General features: G+C 44.3%; 1 protein-coding gene across 3 annotated transcripts in view; it reads left to right on the plus strand.

Annotated features, from left to right (window-relative positions):
* The window catches only part of SRPK1 (SRSF protein kinase 1), a 73,779-nt gene that overhangs the window by 32,515 nt on the left and 21,432 nt on the right, over positions 1-19,832 (plus strand). For all 3 annotated transcript variants that reach the window (XM_053248596.1, XM_053248597.1, XM_053248598.1), the window contains 6 exons: positions 4,546-4,664; positions 7,968-8,076; positions 10,072-10,159; positions 15,901-15,988; positions 16,825-16,931; positions 18,349-18,514. In XM_053248596.1, the coding sequence (XP_053104571.1) occupies positions 4,546-4,664; positions 7,968-8,076; positions 10,072-10,159; positions 15,901-15,988; positions 16,825-16,931; positions 18,349-18,514 (677 nt within the window). The remainder of the gene's footprint in view (positions 1-4,545; positions 4,665-7,967; positions 8,077-10,071; positions 10,160-15,900; positions 15,989-16,824; positions 16,932-18,348; positions 18,515-19,832) is intronic.

The following is a 19,832-nucleotide window of genomic DNA, read 5'->3' on the forward strand; positions in this document are numbered from 1 at the left end:
CTGCTAACTTGGCAAAGAGGCACCTTTTAATGTGGCGATTCTCTTTATTTAACAGGGGGAGAGTAATTGGCCCTATCCACCCCAAGCACAGGACCTCCAGTGACTATTGCTGGTGTAGATCTTAAGTTTCCTTTTAGATTGTGAGCTTTGGGGGGACAGAGATCCATCTTATTTATTTGATTTATTATTCCTCTGTGTAAACCGCCCTGAGCCATTTTTGGAAGGGCGGTATAGAAATCAATCAATCAATATTAGTGGTAATATGACTAGTTTTAGCTTGACCAAACTTTAGCACAGGCCTGATTAGCAGTATGAGATAGCAAGCCTTTTGTCCTCAATAGGGATGTGTGAAGTGGCTTGCCCTCTATCCAGTTTGCACCTGAGCCAGCTGGGTTCGAAAACTCATCCTTGAGCTGAACGGGGGTGGGGGGATCGGTCTGGTGGGGAGCCAAGCCAGGCCCCAGCTCGTGAGCCGGTTTGAGGGCCATACTTGTAGAAGGGAATCCAGCAAGGATTCCCCTTTACAAGTAAAGGGCTGCGGGGATGGCAAGGGTGGTGGCAAGGGGAAAGCTATATCTTTTACTGTTTAAAACGTGCTGGCGGGATGGGGCAGTGGCAACCACAGCCACTGTGGGAAAAGCAGCAGGGGCTCCTTCCAGCTTCCACCTCCCTTTCTGCCTCCCGTTTTAACGACAGTGTGGGCCAGTCTGTGGCCTATTTCGGGCCTCTCTGCTCACGGGCATATTACAGTACCACCAGTCTCCCCTAAAGCAGCCCAATTTAAGCTTCAGCCCTCTGCACACTTATTTGGAATTGAAACTAAGCCCCATTAAAATCAGCGGGGCTTCCTTCCAAGTCAGCTAAGTTCGTGTTGTAGGACAGAACCATGTAGCTTTTTGCAGCAGGGAAGAGTATGTGTGTGTTTGGGGTTGGCAGTCCAATCTTTCAAACCTTTTGCAGTGCAATCTGGAAAAGAAGCGTGGGTTTGCTAATACAGTAAATCTGGTCAGTGTTCTCTCTAAGGCATGTGCATGCACTCACACAGTTTTTGATGTCCGCTCAATTAATTTTAGATCCCACTCAGGTTTAATCAGGAAGGCTCCACTCTGAATGCAAGTGTGCACACACTGCCTTGATACTGCCACCCAGAACAAAACTCGTTATACACACAGATGAAAAATAAATAAATTAGATAGCACTGGATCTGGTGCTCTGTTGTGGATAGGACCTTTCTCTTTCAGCACCCATTGATCAGTCAGGAGGAGACTCTATATCAGCTTTGGAATCATCAGGTGTTGGAGGAGGAGGAGGAGGAGGGTGTGTGTGTATCCCCCTTCTGCATACTGTTCTTCAGCTACTAAATGTTGCTTTTCATTTGTGTCTTCTCCCCTCCCAATGCATTGCCTCCTCCATTTTTGCCTGTTTGCCTGCTACTCATCCCACCACCAGCTCCACTTTCTCCTACATGCATGCCTTTGCTGGAGAGAGAGAGAAAGAGAGAGAAGCAGCTACAGACTGGGAAATCCCTGTGTGTCAAAGAAGCTGAGACTGCTGACTTTGCCCTTTGCAGCAGTGGTGGGAGCTGCTTGGAAGACCAGAGGAGGGGGCTGGGCTGGGCTCGGTTGTGAGGAGGATGCAGATCCTGCCTCTTTCAGCTCCCTGCAGCCCCCACCCCCATGATCTAGAGCTCTAGATCTCCCTCTTCACTGTCCTGTTCCCTCCTTGCCCCCGATGTTCTTGAGAGACTGCAGCAGCTCACAAGGTGAAGATCTCTTGCTATAAAAGATCTCCTGCCCCCAACTCCCTCTCCCATCTTTGTGTCTTCCCTCCATTGCCCTGCCTGAGATGCAAGCCTAGAAAACTGATGACAGACCCATTAATCCTGCCTTCAATGCATCAACAGAACTCTAAGGGCTGCAAAAGGTTGGCCTTGGGTATCTCCAGAAAATAGTTGAGGCTGCTTTTGTTGCTGTATGAAATGGGGGGGGGGGGTGTAGTGGGGAGCCTGGCGAGGAGGAGACAAGGCCTCCTCTTCCCTCCTTTCTGGAGCCAAGCATGTGCACAGAGGCCCGAAATGGGCCCTGCACTGTTATTTGGGAGGAAGGTGAGATGGAAGGAGTCCCGCTGCCCTCCCTGAGACCACCACGGCTGCACAGCAGCTGTAAGAGGTAAAAGGGGAGCTTCCCCCTCCCCACAGCCCTCACTGCCCTCCCCTCAGCAGCTGCCGCCACCGCGCTCCCATCATACAGAGGTGTATTTTTAAAGATTAAAGGGGGAACTTTCCCCTCCACCCCAGCCTTTTACTGGTAAAGGGGAATCCTTGCCGGATTCTCCTTCACAAGTATGTCCGCCAAGCCACTGAACAGGTTTGACAGCTGGATTGGACCAGGACTGGGCTCATTCGAGCCCAAACGTAGCCACCCGAGGGTGCTTCAAATTCAATTTGGAAGTGAACTAAACCAGGCTGGCTGGTTCTGTGCTTCTGACTCACGGATATCTAAACACCACTCTTGAGCTTAAATGATTGTGAGTCAGAAGCTAACTAGTTGGGGACGTAACTTGGGCTGATGCTGATAATATGAGGAGGGTTTCATTATGGAGGCAAAAAAACAAGTAACCACAGCTTCCCTTACATTAACGTGGCATATACGTTCCTGGGGGACTGGCCATGTAATTTGCGTAAGTGAGGGAGACCAGTCGGAAAGCAGTAAACAGCTATTGTCATTAATGGGTATAAAAATAATTGTATAAGATTGTATTAGCTGCTGCAATAGCTTAAGATGCTATGGTAACCTCCAGAAAGAGCCTACCTCCACGAGTGTGCTGTTGTCAAATAGTGCCAAAATCGAGGTGTCTCCTTATACAGACCGAGATAGAATGCAGCTTTTGGTTGGTTGGTGGTTCTGAGTTGGCTGAGAGTTGCTGTGGGCAGCAGGGGTGGGGATCATGGTTTTAAATCCTTTCCCCATCCTCTGGTGTTCCTGCTGCCGTTGGTTGCAGTCCTTAGGGGTATGTGGCAACTTTATGACAGAGCTCCTCTCTCAGGAGTGTGCTGCCAGGCACACCCTGCTACCATTCTGTGCTGAGGCTTCTCCCCACACAGGCCAAGATTTGCAAGATTCCCACACAGGCCAAGGCACACGTGCACACACACGTACACACACCCATGGCATTTTTGCAGTTCCCCCATTGCTGCCACTTCATTTTGGATTGGCAATCGGAGGCCAGCATCACTTTTCAGGGTGAGGCCAGCATCACCTTTCAAGAGTTCAGCTTAGCCCCAGGGGTCTCCAGTTCGGTACATTAAGGTAAAATGTATCCTAAGGTGTGTGACTACATTTCTCTATATGATTGATCAAGGCAAAAGCCTGGCATATTCATGGACAGAATAATTAGTGCACTTAATGCTGTGTGAATTGCTACATGGGGAATTTCTCTGTGTAATTCATAATATCCAAGACTACTTATCAGTTTGAATATTAATATAGGGATTTGCACACAGTGGCTGTTTCACACATTAGGTGGCAGCAGATTGGTTGCTGAGTGTACATTCAGTGGGCAACTAGTGGTGTGCACGGAACTGCGGCGTTCTGGTTCGCAGCCGGGGGGGGAGGTCTTTAAGGGTGGGGAAGGGTGCACTTATCCCTCCTGCCGGTGCTCCGTTTTTGAAAAGCATTTGGGGCTGCAGCTTACCTCCCTTCCCCCGTTTCTCGGCTAAAGGCTTCAGAATGTGCAACTGCGTGTGCACACGCGTATGGCGTGCGTGCTTCTGACATACTCATGCGACGCACACGTGCAGTTGCACGTTCTAAAGGGGGAAGTCACGCTGGCGGGGGGAAAGAAGCAAGAGAGGTAAGTGCACCCTCCCCCGCCCTTAAAAAGCCACCCCCTGGCTGCGAACCACAAACTGCCCCCCACTCCCAGCGAACTGGTTCACAGGCCTTTAGAATGGCCTGCAAACTGGTCCATGCACATCACTGTGGGCAACTTCAGTAAGTTCTGGTTCTCCGAGTGCATATACCTCTGTGATATGTCTATTCTCCAGTACACTTGTCACATTGCTACTTTAAAAATCTTAGGCTGACAATTTAAAATGTAATATGTCAAGCAGATCTATGAGTTCTCTTTGTGGTAACTGGGATTATATAAAATAGTTTTGAGGGATGGCTAAGAAATGCAACCACTATGATTCTGTGCAAGAGTAACAATGGAGTGTACTACCAGATGTTGCAGTAGTTCTTATGGTAAAAATAATAAAGTGATGGCTATAGTTTTTAAGAATTTGAGTATGTGCTTTCTATGTTACCCTTTTAAAGAATAATTTCGCAAATAGCCTGGCTGATGTGTATTATCTACCTACTCTTCACACATTTCTCGAAATGACAGAAAATTACAGCAACTTTATGTAATGGTTTGTGGCAATTGGGAGCATTTTGTGGGCTTGTGTAATCTGTTCACTGCTGCTGTTCGTGTATTGCCCCCACTTTCAATTTCAGAGCAAAGGACTTGCATGCAGTAAAAGGTTTACTATTTAATGTCTCTCAGGCCTGAAACTCAACATCGAGGCCCTACTGCCCATTCAGAGAATGATTTGCCTGAACAAGAGGAGGAAATCCTGGGATCAGATGATGATGAGCAAGAAGATCCCAATGATTACTGCAAAGGTGAGGGTTTGTCATTTTCAGCTTCTAGTATTTGTATTGTAGACCAATAATTAAGATTGTAAACTGGACGTGGTAGCTCATAGATATAGACCATTAAGTAAATTTGCTTGGTAGATGGAAACAGGAACTAATCTAGCTATATATTTCTCTAAAGCGTAGCCGTTACTATTCCCATGTGTGGCAGCTCTCGTGAACGTCCATGAGCGAGCTGCCAGCAGGGAGAGAGGAAAGCAGCAGTGCTGGCGGACAGGCGGGAGACAAAACGGCGACGGGTGGGAGAAAATGGCAGTGGGCAGGTGGGGAGAAAACAGCAGCAGGCAGGGGGAGAAAACGGCAGTGGGTGGGGAGGAGTCTGGTGTCCATGTTTCACTGTTCATCCCCGCTCACTTTGCTCATGTTTTTTCCAAATCCTTCATTGGATGCAGAAAGAAGCTTACATCGTTTGGACATTTGAAGGGCATTATCCTTTTATGTTCAGAGGTCTGCTGACTGGAGGAAATCTCCTTCCTTGTTTGTTCTATATGATGGGCAGTGTAAAGGTCTACAAGTTTCGGCCCAGTCCATGTCTAGATGGATAGTTTCCACAATTTAACTTTGTTATCAATTGGCTCATAAGCAGTTGCCTGCTAAGGTTAAGGCACACTCTGTTCGGTCCGTGGCGGCTTCTGTGGTCTTTGATCAGGTGTTCCCGTTGGACGCTATATGTCAGGCAGCTATTTGGGCTTCGCCCCACTCATTTATCCGTCATTATGCAATTGATACCAGGGCACAGAATGATGCTGTGTTTGACAGGAGTGTCCTGCAATCCATTTTCAGTTGATGTACTTGTTTCTGCAATAAAAATTTCTGGCAGATTATGTTTGCTTCTGTTCTTCCCTCCTCCTTGGGTGCTAGCTTGTTATGCACCCATCTGTGTAGAAGACAGAGACCATTTCAAAGAACAACAGGTTATTCACCTGTAACTTTGGTTCTTCTAGTGTTCATCTGTATTTATTTCTACACGTCCTCACGTCCTCCCTGTGGGGTTCACTGAAGCTGGACTCTGTGACAGGGGGTGAGGAGTGGTGCAGCCGCATATAGCGGCTGGGGGCAGGGTTCCCACCCAAAGCAGGAGAATTGAGCTTGTTAGGTTCTGACGAGGTCTCTGCGCAGACGCATAGCCCATTTGTGTAGAAGTACAGATGACCACTAGAAGAACCAAAGTTACAGGTGAGTAACCAGTTGTAATGATGATTTGCAAAATCATCTCACCCCACACGTACAATTTCCCACACTGTTTGGTGGTCCTGCAGCCCATTATGGTGGTAGCAACCACACCACAAAGGTAATAAGAGCATTTGGCCAGAATGCCTAGCAAAGTGGCTTATTGAACCTATTAAAGGAGTCCATGTATATGTATGTCATAGTTCTTAATTGTCAGAAATAAGCATTACAGGTTGAGTATCCCTTATCCGGACATCCAAAATCTGAAATGCTCCGAAATCTGGAAACCACCACAGCATGCGCCATAGCAAAACAAAGATCAAAACTTATTTATTGCCTTGGTGAGCTGGGTGATCTTCTTACACATTTTAATATGCATAGCTCACTAGCAAAAGAAAAACACTTCAGTTCTCAAACTGAGCTGGCTGAAGGCACAGCTACCTGCCTTCCTCTCCTCGTGTGTGCCCGATCCACAAGCAGAACATGTGGTCGAGCAAAAGCAGACCACCTTTACAATTACAAGCTCTCCTCCTCTTCCAGCCCGTGTCCCTACCCGCCATAGCTTCCTCCACGAGGAGACGCCGCTGGCTGGATGCTACACATTCCCTTGGGGAGACGCTAAGCCCGTCATGTTCCTGCTTTGACACTAGAGGGGAAAAGGAAAGCCCCCCTCTCATTATGAAAATATTCCAAAATCCGGAACACTTCTGGTCCCTAGCAGTCCAAATAAGGGATACTCAACCTGTAGCAGTATTTTATGGACAGTTACTGCTATAGTTCATTTCACCTGCAGCCTGTCCCACACATTTGTCTTTCTTTGGATAGCTTCTTTTCTATAGATACCAGTCAAGCTCTTAGAATAATGACCAAGATTAGTGTGTAGCTTCCTTCGTGTACTTTACTGTTTGGTTTTGTTAATCCACAAAATGTCTATGTACTCTGTGTGTGTGGTTAGTTGGTTAGATAGTTAGTTGGTTAGTAAGTAGCAGCTTGTGTGTTTAGTATGTTTCCAATATGATCATAATACTGAACACATTACCCATAAAATCATTTTCTGTTCTAACTGTGAACACTTTACAGACACACAAACATACAACCCCTGAATCATATTTTGTGAGGAAATCATTGTGCTTTAGTGGAGTGGCTGCTGGTGTTTTTTTTTTGGTTTTTTTTTAAATGAAATACTTTTTTTTTTTTTTTTAATGGAAGAAAAAGCACTTGGTCTGAACGCTTTGACTAGACATTACAAATGAGCATTCTTTTTCAGCTGAAGTTGCAGTGGAGGAGGGTGCATCAATATATGCTTGCCTGGTAGCACGTGGCGTATTAAATGGACAAAACCTACTTCACAGTAGCATTCCTGCCCCAATGGAGGGCAAAGGAGAGCTACAAACTACAAACTTCCTTATAACTGCCAGAAAGAGCAGTTAGCCTATACAATATAGTTGTTCCTTTTCCCTGAGGACACTATTTAACTAATCTGGCAGTTAAAGTTTCTTTAAAATCTTAGTTTTTTCAGTTATTGTTTCCCTTTAATTGTGGGAATAGGGATTTTTTTGCAGGAAAATCAAATTAGAGAGCTCTCTAAGTGGTGCAGCGGGGAAATGCTTGACTAACAAGCAGAAGGTTACCAGTTTAAATCCCCGCCGGTGCTATATCAGGCAGCAGCGATATAGGAAGATGCTGAAAGGCATCATCTCATACTGCGTGGGAGGAGGTAATGGTAAACCCCTCCTGTATTCTACCAAAGAAAACCACAGGGCTCTGTGGATTCCAGGGGTTGAAATCAACTTGATGGCTGTTTGCAGATACATTACTGTTTGCAGATACATTAGTCATGGAAAGGACAAGAAAAGTAGCATGTTACAGGTCTGTGAACCTGTAGAAGCTGATAAAATAAAAACACCATCTAAGTTATACTGAGACTGCTCTTATTGTTTGGTAAACTACTAGGGCTTATTTGCAGGATATCCAAAATGAGGAAATTAGATTATTCTACCAAAATCTATGTATTGTTCAACTGTGTTCTGCTTAATATTGACAAGGGTGTGTGAGTTCTTCAACATCAGTGTGGTGTGTGTTTTTGGTCTTGTTTTCCAGGCGGCTACCATCTTGTAAAAATAGGGGACCTGTTTAATGGAAGATACCATGTAATCCGGAAACTGGGATGGGGACACTTTTCTACAGTGTGGTTATCTTGGGACATCCAGTAAGTCTTTTTTTCTTTCTTGGATTGAATTTCTCCTGATTGCTCAGAACACTGGTGCAGACCAATAACACAAAACATTTTCCTCCTCAAGTACCCCAGTTCAGACTACTAATCCAGGGGTGTCTCTCCCATGAGGCAAACTGAGGCAATCATCTCAGGCATACATTTGGAAAGCCTTTTGGGGGGTGGCAGAATGCCTTCTGGCCTTGGCAGCAGTTGACATAACCTTATCCCCTCACTATCCCCACTCTGCCTTCCAAGCCTGGGCACCATTCTTTATGTGAATTATTTATGGATGCTTGGCAGGAAACTGTCTATGCTGCCTTGCTAGTGGAGAGCCCATACTCCAACTTCTTCTTGCATAGTGCGCCTAGTGGAAAGAAGCCCAGAGTGGCTGCCTGAGCTCTTGTTCCTAAGCCAGTGGTGGCAGCAGGGGAGCCCTGCTGCTGCCCCCAGCTTACTAGTGAGATAAAAAGTGGAGAATGGAGCTGGGCACTTTCTCTTGTTCTCTTCCCCACTCCCAACCTGTAGGTGGAAGGTGCAAGGGGGAAGGGGGAAGAGAGCAAAAAAGGAAGTGTCCAGTTCTGCTCTCCCCATCCCCTCCCTCCCTGGATAGCCCAGCTGTTAAACCAGAGAATGACAGTTCACCAGTCTTTACCAACCTGCAGTTTAAATGGTCGGATGCCCAGAAGGTTATGCAGCTGGGACATGTGCATGTGTGGGAAGTAGGGCTGGCACCGTCCCCTGATACTAGCACCAGTGGGTGTGGCCAGTGTTAACAGTGCGGCATTCCCTCTTGAGGTGGTGCTGTACTAATCTTGTGCATTTTGGAAAAAGAATGATAACACTGCATTCCAGTTGTACACTGAGATTGAGTCATATTATTCTTCACATCCTGTTTCTTCTAGTTCACTTAAAAGTAAACTTTAAAGTTAATTAGAACACAAGAACAGCCCTGCTGGATTAGGCCCACAGAGAAGTGGTGAGGGCATGCCCCCTCTCTTGCTGTTGCTCCCCTGCAACTGGTATTTTGCATCTTGCCTCTGTGGCTGGAGGTGGCTACTATTAGCCATTGATAGACCAGTCCTCCATGAATTTGTCCAAACTCTCTTAAAGCCATTCAAGCTAGTGGTCATCTCCACATGCTGTAGCAGAGAATTCCATAGATTCATTATTGGAATGTGCATGAACTGGTTCGGTGTACATTTTCTGGAGTGCCAAACTGATTTGAAATGCCGGCATTCGGAGGCGGGGGGGATCCTTTAAGGGGCAGGGGGGTGCCCTTACCTGCCCTGCTGTTTACCCCTGCTGGTGCTCTTCCCAAAAGCATTGGCAAGGGGCGGCAGCGTACCTCCCTGCAGCCCCGGTTAGTGTTGTACTTTAAGTGGCTGATGCATGTGTGCATGCTGTGTGCACACACATTGGACACTGCCGGTACGATGCTAACCGGGGCTGCAGGGAGGTACACTGCAGCCCCTTGCCAACATTTTTGCGAAGAGCACTGGCAGGGAAGTCGTGGGGCAGGTAAGAGCACCCTCCCTGCCCCTTAAATGACCCCCTCCCTCACCTCCCAGGAGTGCACAAACTAGTTCATGCAAATCCCTAATTAATTATACGCTGTGTGAAAAAGTACTTCCTTTAGACAAAATGAGTATCTGGTTCAAAGATGGTGACAAACAACAAATCCTGTTCTAAACTTGCTGACCTTCATTTTCCTTGCTGACCCTAACCCTGATTCTAGTGTTGTGAGAGAGGGAGAAAAATTTCTCTCTGTCCACTCACTCTACTGCATGCATAATTTTATACACCTCTATCATGTCTCCCCATAATCGCCTCCTTTCCAAACTAAAAAGCCTCAGATGTTGCCTCATAAGAAAGGTGCTGATCATCTTGGTTGTCCTCTTCTGCACCTTTTCCAGTTCTACAATTATTTGTTCAGGAGTGGCTATTGTTATTCCTCAACTCAGTTTAATATTAAATTTTGTGTTCATTTAGAGGGAAGAGGTTTGTGGCAATGAAAGTTGTAAAGAGTGCTGAACACTACACCGAAACAGCATTGGATGAAATCAAATTGCTGAGATCTGTGAGTATCCACAAGCAGATAATTCTGGAGTATTTTCTAATCTAATATTCTTCTAAAACTTCAGAAAATGGCCCATAGAATCTGTCAGATCTATTCCATGCACAGATGTGAAAGGAGGCACTGCATGCAGGACTAGCTAAACTAGGCATTTTATGGATATTTTTCTTTAATCTGCAAAAGGTGAATTTCACGAGTTCCAGAGCATATTAAAATATGATAAAAACGCGAGTACTGTAAACTTTGGGAGTGGTTAATTAATCCCAGATTGGCTCTTGCTTTTCATATCACTAGTTGTAAGCATTAGTACAGCTTCTGAGCTATAGCATTAGTATAGCTTCTGAGACCTTATTATTTAGGAATTAAAATCAGACTTTTTCCAGCTGGGAATAAAGCGCAGCTCTTAGGTGCATGTGAGTACGACTATGTAAGAATAGTTAGATCTTTCTTTCTCTATCTATCTATCTATCTATCATATTTTTATACTGCCTGATATATACAACTCTAGGCGATCATCTTAGTGATGATCTAGTATCGTTCACGACGTGGGCTGTGCACCTGCACAGTAGTCCCTGCAGAAGGATTTCAAGCTCCTCAAAGTGCTCTGAGGCTCTGCCCTTCACACATGAAGTGTACTTGGTATCTTTGGCAGCAGATCGCTATTATCTCAGTTCCTTCTCGACCACTGTTGTGAACACTTCCCTTGGGATTTGCTCCTCAACTTGGTCCCTGAAAGAAAAGTTTACAGTTTGATTTATTGGTTATCTTGACATCCTGGACTCTTCCTGACTACTCTTTGCCTAGTGCTTTTGATCCACATTCTGGATCAAGTTTCGAAGTGTTCTCCCTCCATGGCTTAGACTTTGAAGATGAGACTAGCTCAGGTGCTTTGGAGATTCCTAAGACTGCCTCCACATCCCTGGTTAAAGCAACTTCGCATTACTCCCCATCTTACTTTCCACCTAACCCTTGGAAGGAAAGACTTCACTTTTCATTTTCCGTCTACTCTCCTTATAGGAGATGGCTAGACCACTGGAGCGCCCCTGGAGCCCTTGGACCAATGTTCCCTCTAAGCTGCATGGCTGCGTGCCTGCTCAAGAAAATATCCCCTGCCCAGCTGATTCTAGCCCCCGTGCAGTCCCTGAATGAGTCTGAATGAGGATCGACACACAGTAGTGAAATTGTCAGCAGCAGTGTAAGCAAAGGGTTAATTTCCTTGCTTGCCTCTAGTCCTGCCCCTTTCCCCAGCAACCGAATTGGTTTGGCTGCATTCTTGAGCTGCTTCCTGATCACTTGGCATTTTAGCTTAGTTGCAGAGTGCAGGAAGCAAGGAGGGAGCCAAATGGGAAGTGGAGGGGACTGAATGAACAAACGTTCATCTCAAGGACAGTAAAACTAAAACCCCGTCCCCAACACATACCTGTTAATTTTATTTGTTCCCTTTGCTTAAGCCACTGTTTCTCTCCCCCATCCCCTTTATGAACCGAAAACTTGTATGTGCTTACATTTGAAAAGCCAGTTTGCCTGTGCTGCTTCTCCCCCTGCCCCGCTTTTCTCTCTGGTTTGTAACACTCTCTCTCTCTCCCTCTCTCTTCCCGCCCCTCCCATTACAAACCTGTAGGGAAAATCCTCCCCAGCCCAGCAATATACCTTCTTGTGAAGAAATTAGTCAGTAAAGGTATTAAAAGTTTTAAAAAGAATAAGAGGGAAGGAAAAAATGCTCTAACAAAATAGATCTGTTATCCCTGCGTTTTGGTTTAGCATGTGCTGTTGGGTTAATATTTATACTGTATGCTGCTTTTTTTTAGCAACAAAGTTCTAAAAATGGCTTAAATAGCAAAATATATGAGAAAACGGTTATTTCACAATATGTTTCTCCTTATACTATTTTATTTGCTTTGTGCATGTAACAGTAGTTCATATATTGGCTTTTTAATAAGCTTGGAATGGACTAAATTACCTCAACTTATTGAAAGTGGCCTCACAAATTGCTAAAGTGAACATTAAGCATTTCCACCTCCCCCATCAAAAGTCTTATTTTTATACACTTTCCCCAGCATAGGAAACTCATTTTTAAAGCCCTTTAAATGCTGGCTTGTTTTTAAATCCTAAAAATTTTTGGTAACTCCATATATGAAATTCTGCTGCCCTGTTTGAAATAAAATTGGTGGCTTTTCCTTCTGTAGTGGATAGACATACACTTAAATGTAGTTCATAGAAAAGATCTTCTATGATTATTCTCTTTATTTAGCCCCAGCAGGGTACCCCTCTAGTGACTGTGGCTGGTGTTTCTCTTATGTTTCTTTTTAGATTGTGAGCCCTTTGGGGACAGGGATCCATTTTTGTTTATTATTTTTCTATGTAAACTGCTTTGGAAACCTTTGTTGAAAAGCAGTATATAAATATTTGTAGTAGTAGTAGATCAAACTGGGCTGCTTTTTCTGCTGTGATAGGTGTAACTACTGCTACTACATGCTTAGGATTGGAGTGCATGTGGCTAAAAGTCAACAGAAATATGTATATATTACAGACACATATACATTATTTTATTATAGCACATATCCTTTTTCCAAACATTATCCTCACAACAATCCTGTGAGACAGGTTTTTTTATTTATTTATTTTACATTTTATATCCCGCTCTTCCTCCAAGGAGCACAGAGCGGTGTACTACAGACTTAAGTTTCTCCTCACAACAACCCTGTGAAGTAGGTTAGACTGAGAGAGAAGTAACTGGCCCAGAGTCACCCAGCTAGTATCATGGCTGAATGGGGATTTGAACTCGGATCTCCCCAGTCCTAGTCCAGCACTCTAACCACTACACCATGCGGGGGGGGGGGCAGGTCTCACCTACAGTCCAACAGTGAGTTTCATGACTGAATGGGGAACTCAAGTCCCAATAATTCCTGGCTATTGGCCACTGTGGCTGGGGGTTATGGAAGCTGGAGTCCAAAAACAGCTGGGGGGCCTAAGTTGAGCAGGCGGTTTCTCAGAGTGTCTCAGTTTCTCAGAGTCTCTAAGTTGAGCAGGTGGGAAATCGCTAACGTTCTTGGCCTAGAGCTGAATGAGACTAGAACTAGTCCTTAATGTTAAGGATCCCATCTATGATTTTGTCACATCAATGACAATTGTTAACTCTATGGCATGCATGGCCAAGTCCCACTACTCGGTTTGGGAATGCTTTGCAGCATTCCCACCTCAAGGATGTTTCTGAGCTGATCCAGACCAGATTTAAGGAGATGCTTGCTAAATTGGTGGACATTACACGCCAAAATTTGAGCACTGCAAAGCATTTTATGGAAACGGAATCCTGCACCTTGGCTAGCACCGTTTCATTAAGGTGACACACACCTGGCTCCGTTTATCCTCTCTACATCCAGACATGAGAGACAAAGTTGAAGACCTCTCCTTTGATCCAATGCCTCTTGATTCTCATGGCATCCTGCACAATGACTGTTCACTACTCCAGACTCTGCATGCAGCATCTCCAGTTATGGTTCCTTTCTAAGTTCAAACCCAATGAGGTTAGCCAACAAATGCAACTCCAGCTGCCACAAACAGTCTTAGACTCCCTCACCTGGTGGATGCTGCCTCTACACCTTAAGATGGGCATACCCTTTCATCCACCCACCCCAACACTGACTGATACTACGGATGCCTCACTAAAGGGGTGGGGTGCTCATTGTGCAAGCCTTTATACACAGGGCCTCTGGAACAACAATAATCCCTCCTCATAAACTTTCTAGAACTCTTGACAGTTCTCTTGGCTCAGAAGTTCTTCCTTCCCTTCCTGAGAGGCAATATAGTCCAGGTTTTCCTGGACAACACCACCATCATCATGTACATCAACCACCAGGGCGGCACAGTCTCCAAATCTCTTTGCAGCCTATCGATTCAGCTTTGGGGCTGGTCCATAAACCATCAAATATACCCTATATCACTTCACATAAAGGGCACAGACAACACGTTGGTGAACAACCTGAACAGAAATAAAAGCCTCTCCGGCCAACACAAATGGGAAATCAACCCAGATGTGATATCTGATCTCTTCCTGTGAGGGGGGACTCCCCAAGTGGACTTTTCCACAACACACCTCAACAAGAAGTGCCCCCTCTTCTGCTCCAGAGTGGGAATGGGGGCTGGATCCTTGGGGGGGGGCACCTTCCAAATCCCCTGCAATTCTCACCTATACTATCTCTTCCCACCTTCCCTCTCCTTTCCAGAGCTGTCATTAAGGATTTACAGCACAAAACGAGGTGCAGTATACTCACAGCGTGGTGGCCGATTACACCTATAAATGGAAGAGATTTGTGGTCTACACTAAGGGTTTCGATCCAATTAAGGCCTCTGTATACCAAGTTCTCCTACATTTAACCTCATTGAAAAACATGCTCCTTTCCAACTCATCCATCAAGGTCCACATGTCAACCCTGTCTGGGGTCCATTCAGGCTGGAACTCTAAAACCTTTTTTTGCCACCCCCAACTGCAAAAGGTGTTTGAAAGGTCTTTGAAAAGCTCTACCCCACCCCCGGTAAAGAAGCTAGTTGAGCCCTATCTCTAGTCCTCTCTACCTCACAGAACCTCCTTTTTGAACTGTTATCCTCAGCCTCTATTAAGTTGATCTCCTTTAAAACAGCCTTCTTAATTGCTATAACTACTGCTAGAAGGGTTAGCAAACTCACCAACTTAAGGGCTGATGCTCCCTTTACCATTTTTCCCCAAATAAGGTCATTATGAGAACTGATCCAGCCTTTCTACCCAAAGTTGTATCTGACTTCCACGTTAACTAAGTTATCGCCCTCCCTACCATTTTTAATGCACCCAGTTTCACCCCCTTGACTCCTTAGAGATTCAGAAGGCACTCCTCTCCTATGGACAAGACCAGGGACTTCAAAGAGTCCACTAGACTAGACTATTTATAACTTTTATGGTGCTAATAGAGGCCAGCCTCTATATCAACAGAGACTTTCAGAATGGCTGGTATAGCTTATCCTCACCTATTACGACAAACAGGTTTAAACCTCCCACCACTGTTAAGGCCCATTCAACAAGTACTATAGGCACCGCTGGTTCTCATTTGTCTGTTATTTACTTTGCTGAAATTTGAAAAGCCGCTACCAGGTCTTCAAACTTATCCTTTGTAAAGCATTACTCCTTGGACATCCGTTCTGCAGCAAGGCTAACTTTGGGCAGGCAGTGCTTAAACAAGTACTGTAACTTCACATTCTTCGGCCCCACCTCCTTCTCATAGAGCTCACTAATCATCCACATTGTGAAGCATAATGGATCACCACTAAGATAAACAGGTTGCTCACCTGTAACCTCTGATCTTTTGGTGATCCAGTATCATTCATAACACCCGCCCAGCCTGCCCACCTTTCGGATGTACATATCTACTTACCTGTCTTGTTTTATGAAGTTCGTTCTGCATAGCGGTCATTCAGGAACTCAGATAAGAAGCGCTCAGCCGCTGAAGATTCTGAGCATGTGAGCGTGAAGGGCAGAGCCTCAGAGCACTCTGAGGAGTTTGAAATCCTTCCTCAGGTACTATTGCGCAGAGCCCATGTTGTGAATGATGCCGGATCACCAAAAGATCAAAGGTGAGCTACCTGTTTAAACGTTAACATTCTTTATTTTTCAGTTTGTTCCAAAGGAGTATATAGGATTGGAGAGGGTATCACACTTTGACAGGGATAATCTGTCTTAAAGGATTTATTGTATTATTTGATTTCCTCACATACAGGTCCGCAATACTGACCCTGACGACCCAAGTAGAGAGAGGGTTGTTCAGCTGTTGGATGACTTCAAAATCTCAGGAGTGAATGGTTCCCGTATCCTTTTAACAGAACAGGCTTTACTTTATAATCATACACAGCTATTGTGTATTTAATAGCAGTGAGACATGAAAATTATCTGTGTTGTTTGTTCTCTATCTGCAACAAATATGTAATGAAAACATGCCACTCTCCTTGGGGTTTTGGCTGTTTGTAAGACATAAGATCTGGATATATCTTGTTCTGTTTAAGGAATTAAGCCTCTTCTATCCCCTGGTATAATTGTAGGACAGTTATGTTGTAAAAATGAGAAAGGCTTGTGGAGTTTAAAAACCACTTTGAATGGCACTGTGATCTTTGTTCCAGCTAAATTTAATAACATGCTGGTCTAAAACATTAAAACTACTGTAGATGAAGGATTTGCAGTCTGGTTCTGCAATGCACCCACATTTAGCACAAGTATGTTTCCATTTTGTTTAGTCTTGTCTGCACAAAACAACTTAAAGGGAAAACAACCTTTCCTTATTTTGTGCAAGTGGCAAGAAGCTTGTGTGTGATGGTAGCAGAGAAGGAGGATTGGGGGGGAACTGAATGTTTTGTTTTAGTCCCAGGGTTATGATCTGTCTTTTAGCTTAATTGATGTTGCCGTGTGATATTTCTGTATCACACTGTGGGTTCTTAGAGCCATTAATAACTGAACTAGTTCCTCCCATAGTACTTGATGTGGTAATATTCTATAACAGCATGGGTGATATTACAGATGCTCCAGAAAGCTACATGCAAATGCCTGGGGAAATAAGAACTAATCATATGATGTTTTGATTGCGGCTATATTTTCAGCAGTATCTGAGATTATTAATATCCCAGGAAGTTCAGCCTTGACTAATCTACAGATATTTGTATGGTATTTGAAGTTTTAGGGCATCATCTTCTGAAATGGATCATCAAATCAAATTATCAGGGGCTTCCACTACTCTGTGTAAAAAGAATAATCCAACAGGTATGTTCCACCTCTTATAATCTGACTACATTTCAGGCTAATTTTGCTCAAAGATGCTTACTGTTAAGTGTAAGAAGCTACTTAAAAATAAACTAGTGTTTGGCTTTGTGCTTTTGTGGAGCATGTGCTATTGAGTGAATATCTGGTGTTGTGCAGCTGGGCACCCAATCTGATCTCTTGTTAATTGCTGGATTTGCCTAACTAAACAGATAGAATTTGTACTGTGAAATTGCATTGGAAGAAATCTTGCCAACCTACTTTTCTGGCATCCTGAAGAACAATTAAGCCTTCTTCACTCAGTATTTGAAAATAAGAAATTGTGTGTTATTACACAATTCAAGAACCTTTTTATTGCCTTTTATTCTAAGTTATCGGTTATTAATCCAAAGTCATACATAAATCTGGATTGTTTGGGAGCATTCCTACAGAATAGAGACATAGTGCTAAATAGAATGGGAAATACTGCTTAAGCAGCAGTAAGCTGAAAATCAAGTAAAGACAGCACTTTCTGCTATAGTGTCTGTAGTTAGCACAGTGTTCTTACTGGTAATTTCATAATAAATTAATCTTGGGCTGATTGCTATGTGTTGGTTGAATACCTATATCTATGCATGAAGAGTTGGTCTTGTAGCAAGCATGAATTACCGCCTTTGCCAAGCAGGGTCTGCCCTGCTTTACATTTGAATGGAGACTATATGAGTGAGCACTGTAAGGGGATGGTGCTGCTCTGGGAAGAGCATCGGCAGGTTCCAAGTTCCTTCTCTGGCATCTCCAAGATAGGACTGAGAGAAACTCCTGCCTGTAACCCTGGAGAAGCCGCTGTCACTCTGTGTAGACAATACTGACTGAACTAGATGGACCAATGGTCTGACTTGGTATAAAGCAGCTTACTGTGTTCCCAAGCAGACTTTGTAAGGGGAGGAGAGCTGGTCTTGTGGTAAAGGTAAAGTGTGCCATCAAGTCGGTGTCAACTCCTGGCAATCACAGAGCACTGTGGTTGTCTTTGGTAGAATATAGGAGGGGGGTTTACTGTGGTAGCAAGCATGAATTGTCCCCTTTGCTAAGCAGTCTCTGCCCTATTTTGCATTTGAATGGGAGACTACATGTGTGAGCAATGTAAGATATTCCCCTTAGGGGATGAGGCCACTTTGGGGAAAGCATCTGCATTGTTCCATGTTTCCTCCCTGGCTTCTCCAAAATAGGGCTGAGAGAGACTCCTGCCTGCAAACTTGGAGAAGCTGCTGCCAGTCTATATAGACAACATTGAGCTAGATGGGATGACTTGGTATATGGCAGCTTCTTATGTTCCTACTTTGGTCACATTAATGCACATAACTAATACTGGTCCTTTGCAGGACACTTTCAAATTGCAGCATTTACTTTTTCTGTCTCCTAAATACCAGTTTTCTGTCGGTAGGTTTTGCAAGGACTGGATTATGTGCACACGAAGTGTCGGATTATCCATACTGATATTAAACCAGAAAACATTTTGCTGTGTGTTAATGACCAGTACATTCGCAGACTGGCAGCAGAAGCAACAGAATGGCAAAGATCTGGAGCCCCCCCTCCTTCTGGTTCTGCAGGTGCTTGAAGTCTGCTCTGTCCAAAGTGATTAGTTAAGATATAACACACATAAAGTGTCTGGATCACTCTGAGCATTATTAACAATGAAATACTGTTTCAATTAGTTTATAAAGTTATGCCTGTGTTGTAATACTAGCTATATACATTTCCCCATGGAGCTGGTCAGTGGGGTATAAATCATCACCCTCATGCTTTTTTAAAAAAAGATTGCTAGTGATCTTATGTAGTTCAAGTGAAGAAAAACACCTTGCTAGCAACACTAAACATTTTGCTTCAAAGATCTTTTTAGAAATCTTTGTAATGAAGTGCATCTTGGATGTACATATTATACCTTGTACACTCCAGAAAGTTTATATATAATTTCTAACATGTGTTCCGTGGGTATATGTTCTGTGGTTGACTTTACCACTGTTAGTGTTCCAGCTTTTAAGGCACACCTGATAAAGGGCTGCATCAAACAGGTTCGACGTCGAACTGGTTCAGTTCAACAGTTCGGGGTCAAACTGACCCCGGACCGAACACCCCTGATGGTTTGCGGACCATTTTAATTTTAGAAAGAAATAATTTTTTTGAAAAACTAAAATGGTCCACGAACACCCCCCCCCCCAAACTGAACGGTAGGTGGGGTTTCGAGGGGGTGCTTGGCTGGCCTGGCCTGGTTGGGTTCATGGCTGATTCGGCCTCAAACAAAACAGGGCCAGCCAGTTCTGTGCACATCCCTACCCCAAACCCAGGTAATGGTTGTGGGGTGCTCCTTGGCAATGGACAATAGAGGAGGCTGTTCACCGTGACAGTGTTCAGAAATAGTTGCCAGTCAAGGGGAGAGAGCACGTGCAACCTTAGCATGGATTTCTGTGGCTTCTCAATATACATCACCAGTACATGTGATAAGTTCATTATGGCTGAGGGACCCTGTTAGCACATTAAATCTGAAGAGAGCCCAGCACATGATAGCCAAGCAATTTCAGTGCCTTATGCAAAGTACTGTTTTTGTGCCTACAATCACTTTATAGTACCTTTGGTCTGGCAAGATATTTGTTCCATTAAAAAAAGAATGGAAAAAATGTAGATTTGTTCCCAAAGATGAGATGACATCTAGCAGCAGAGACTACATGTCAATACTTTCTGTGCAGCTCACCTGCTCTTATTCATAGTGTTAGTATAGTGTCCTTCAGTTACAGTCAAAAGCAGTTAATGCTCCCTGTTCACAGGTAGCTCTTAGCCTGTCAAAGAGTGTGTTTCTATATTACTTGTCTCTTCCTGAGTTCATATTTTGTGTAGCATTTCATTTCTGAAGAAATAGGACATGACCCCTTC

Source organism: Hemicordylus capensis, chromosome 4 (assembly GCF_027244095.1).
Source record: "Hemicordylus capensis ecotype Gifberg chromosome 4, rHemCap1.1.pri, whole genome shotgun sequence".
Lineage (NCBI taxonomy): Eukaryota > Metazoa > Chordata > Lepidosauria > Squamata > Cordylidae > Hemicordylus > Hemicordylus capensis.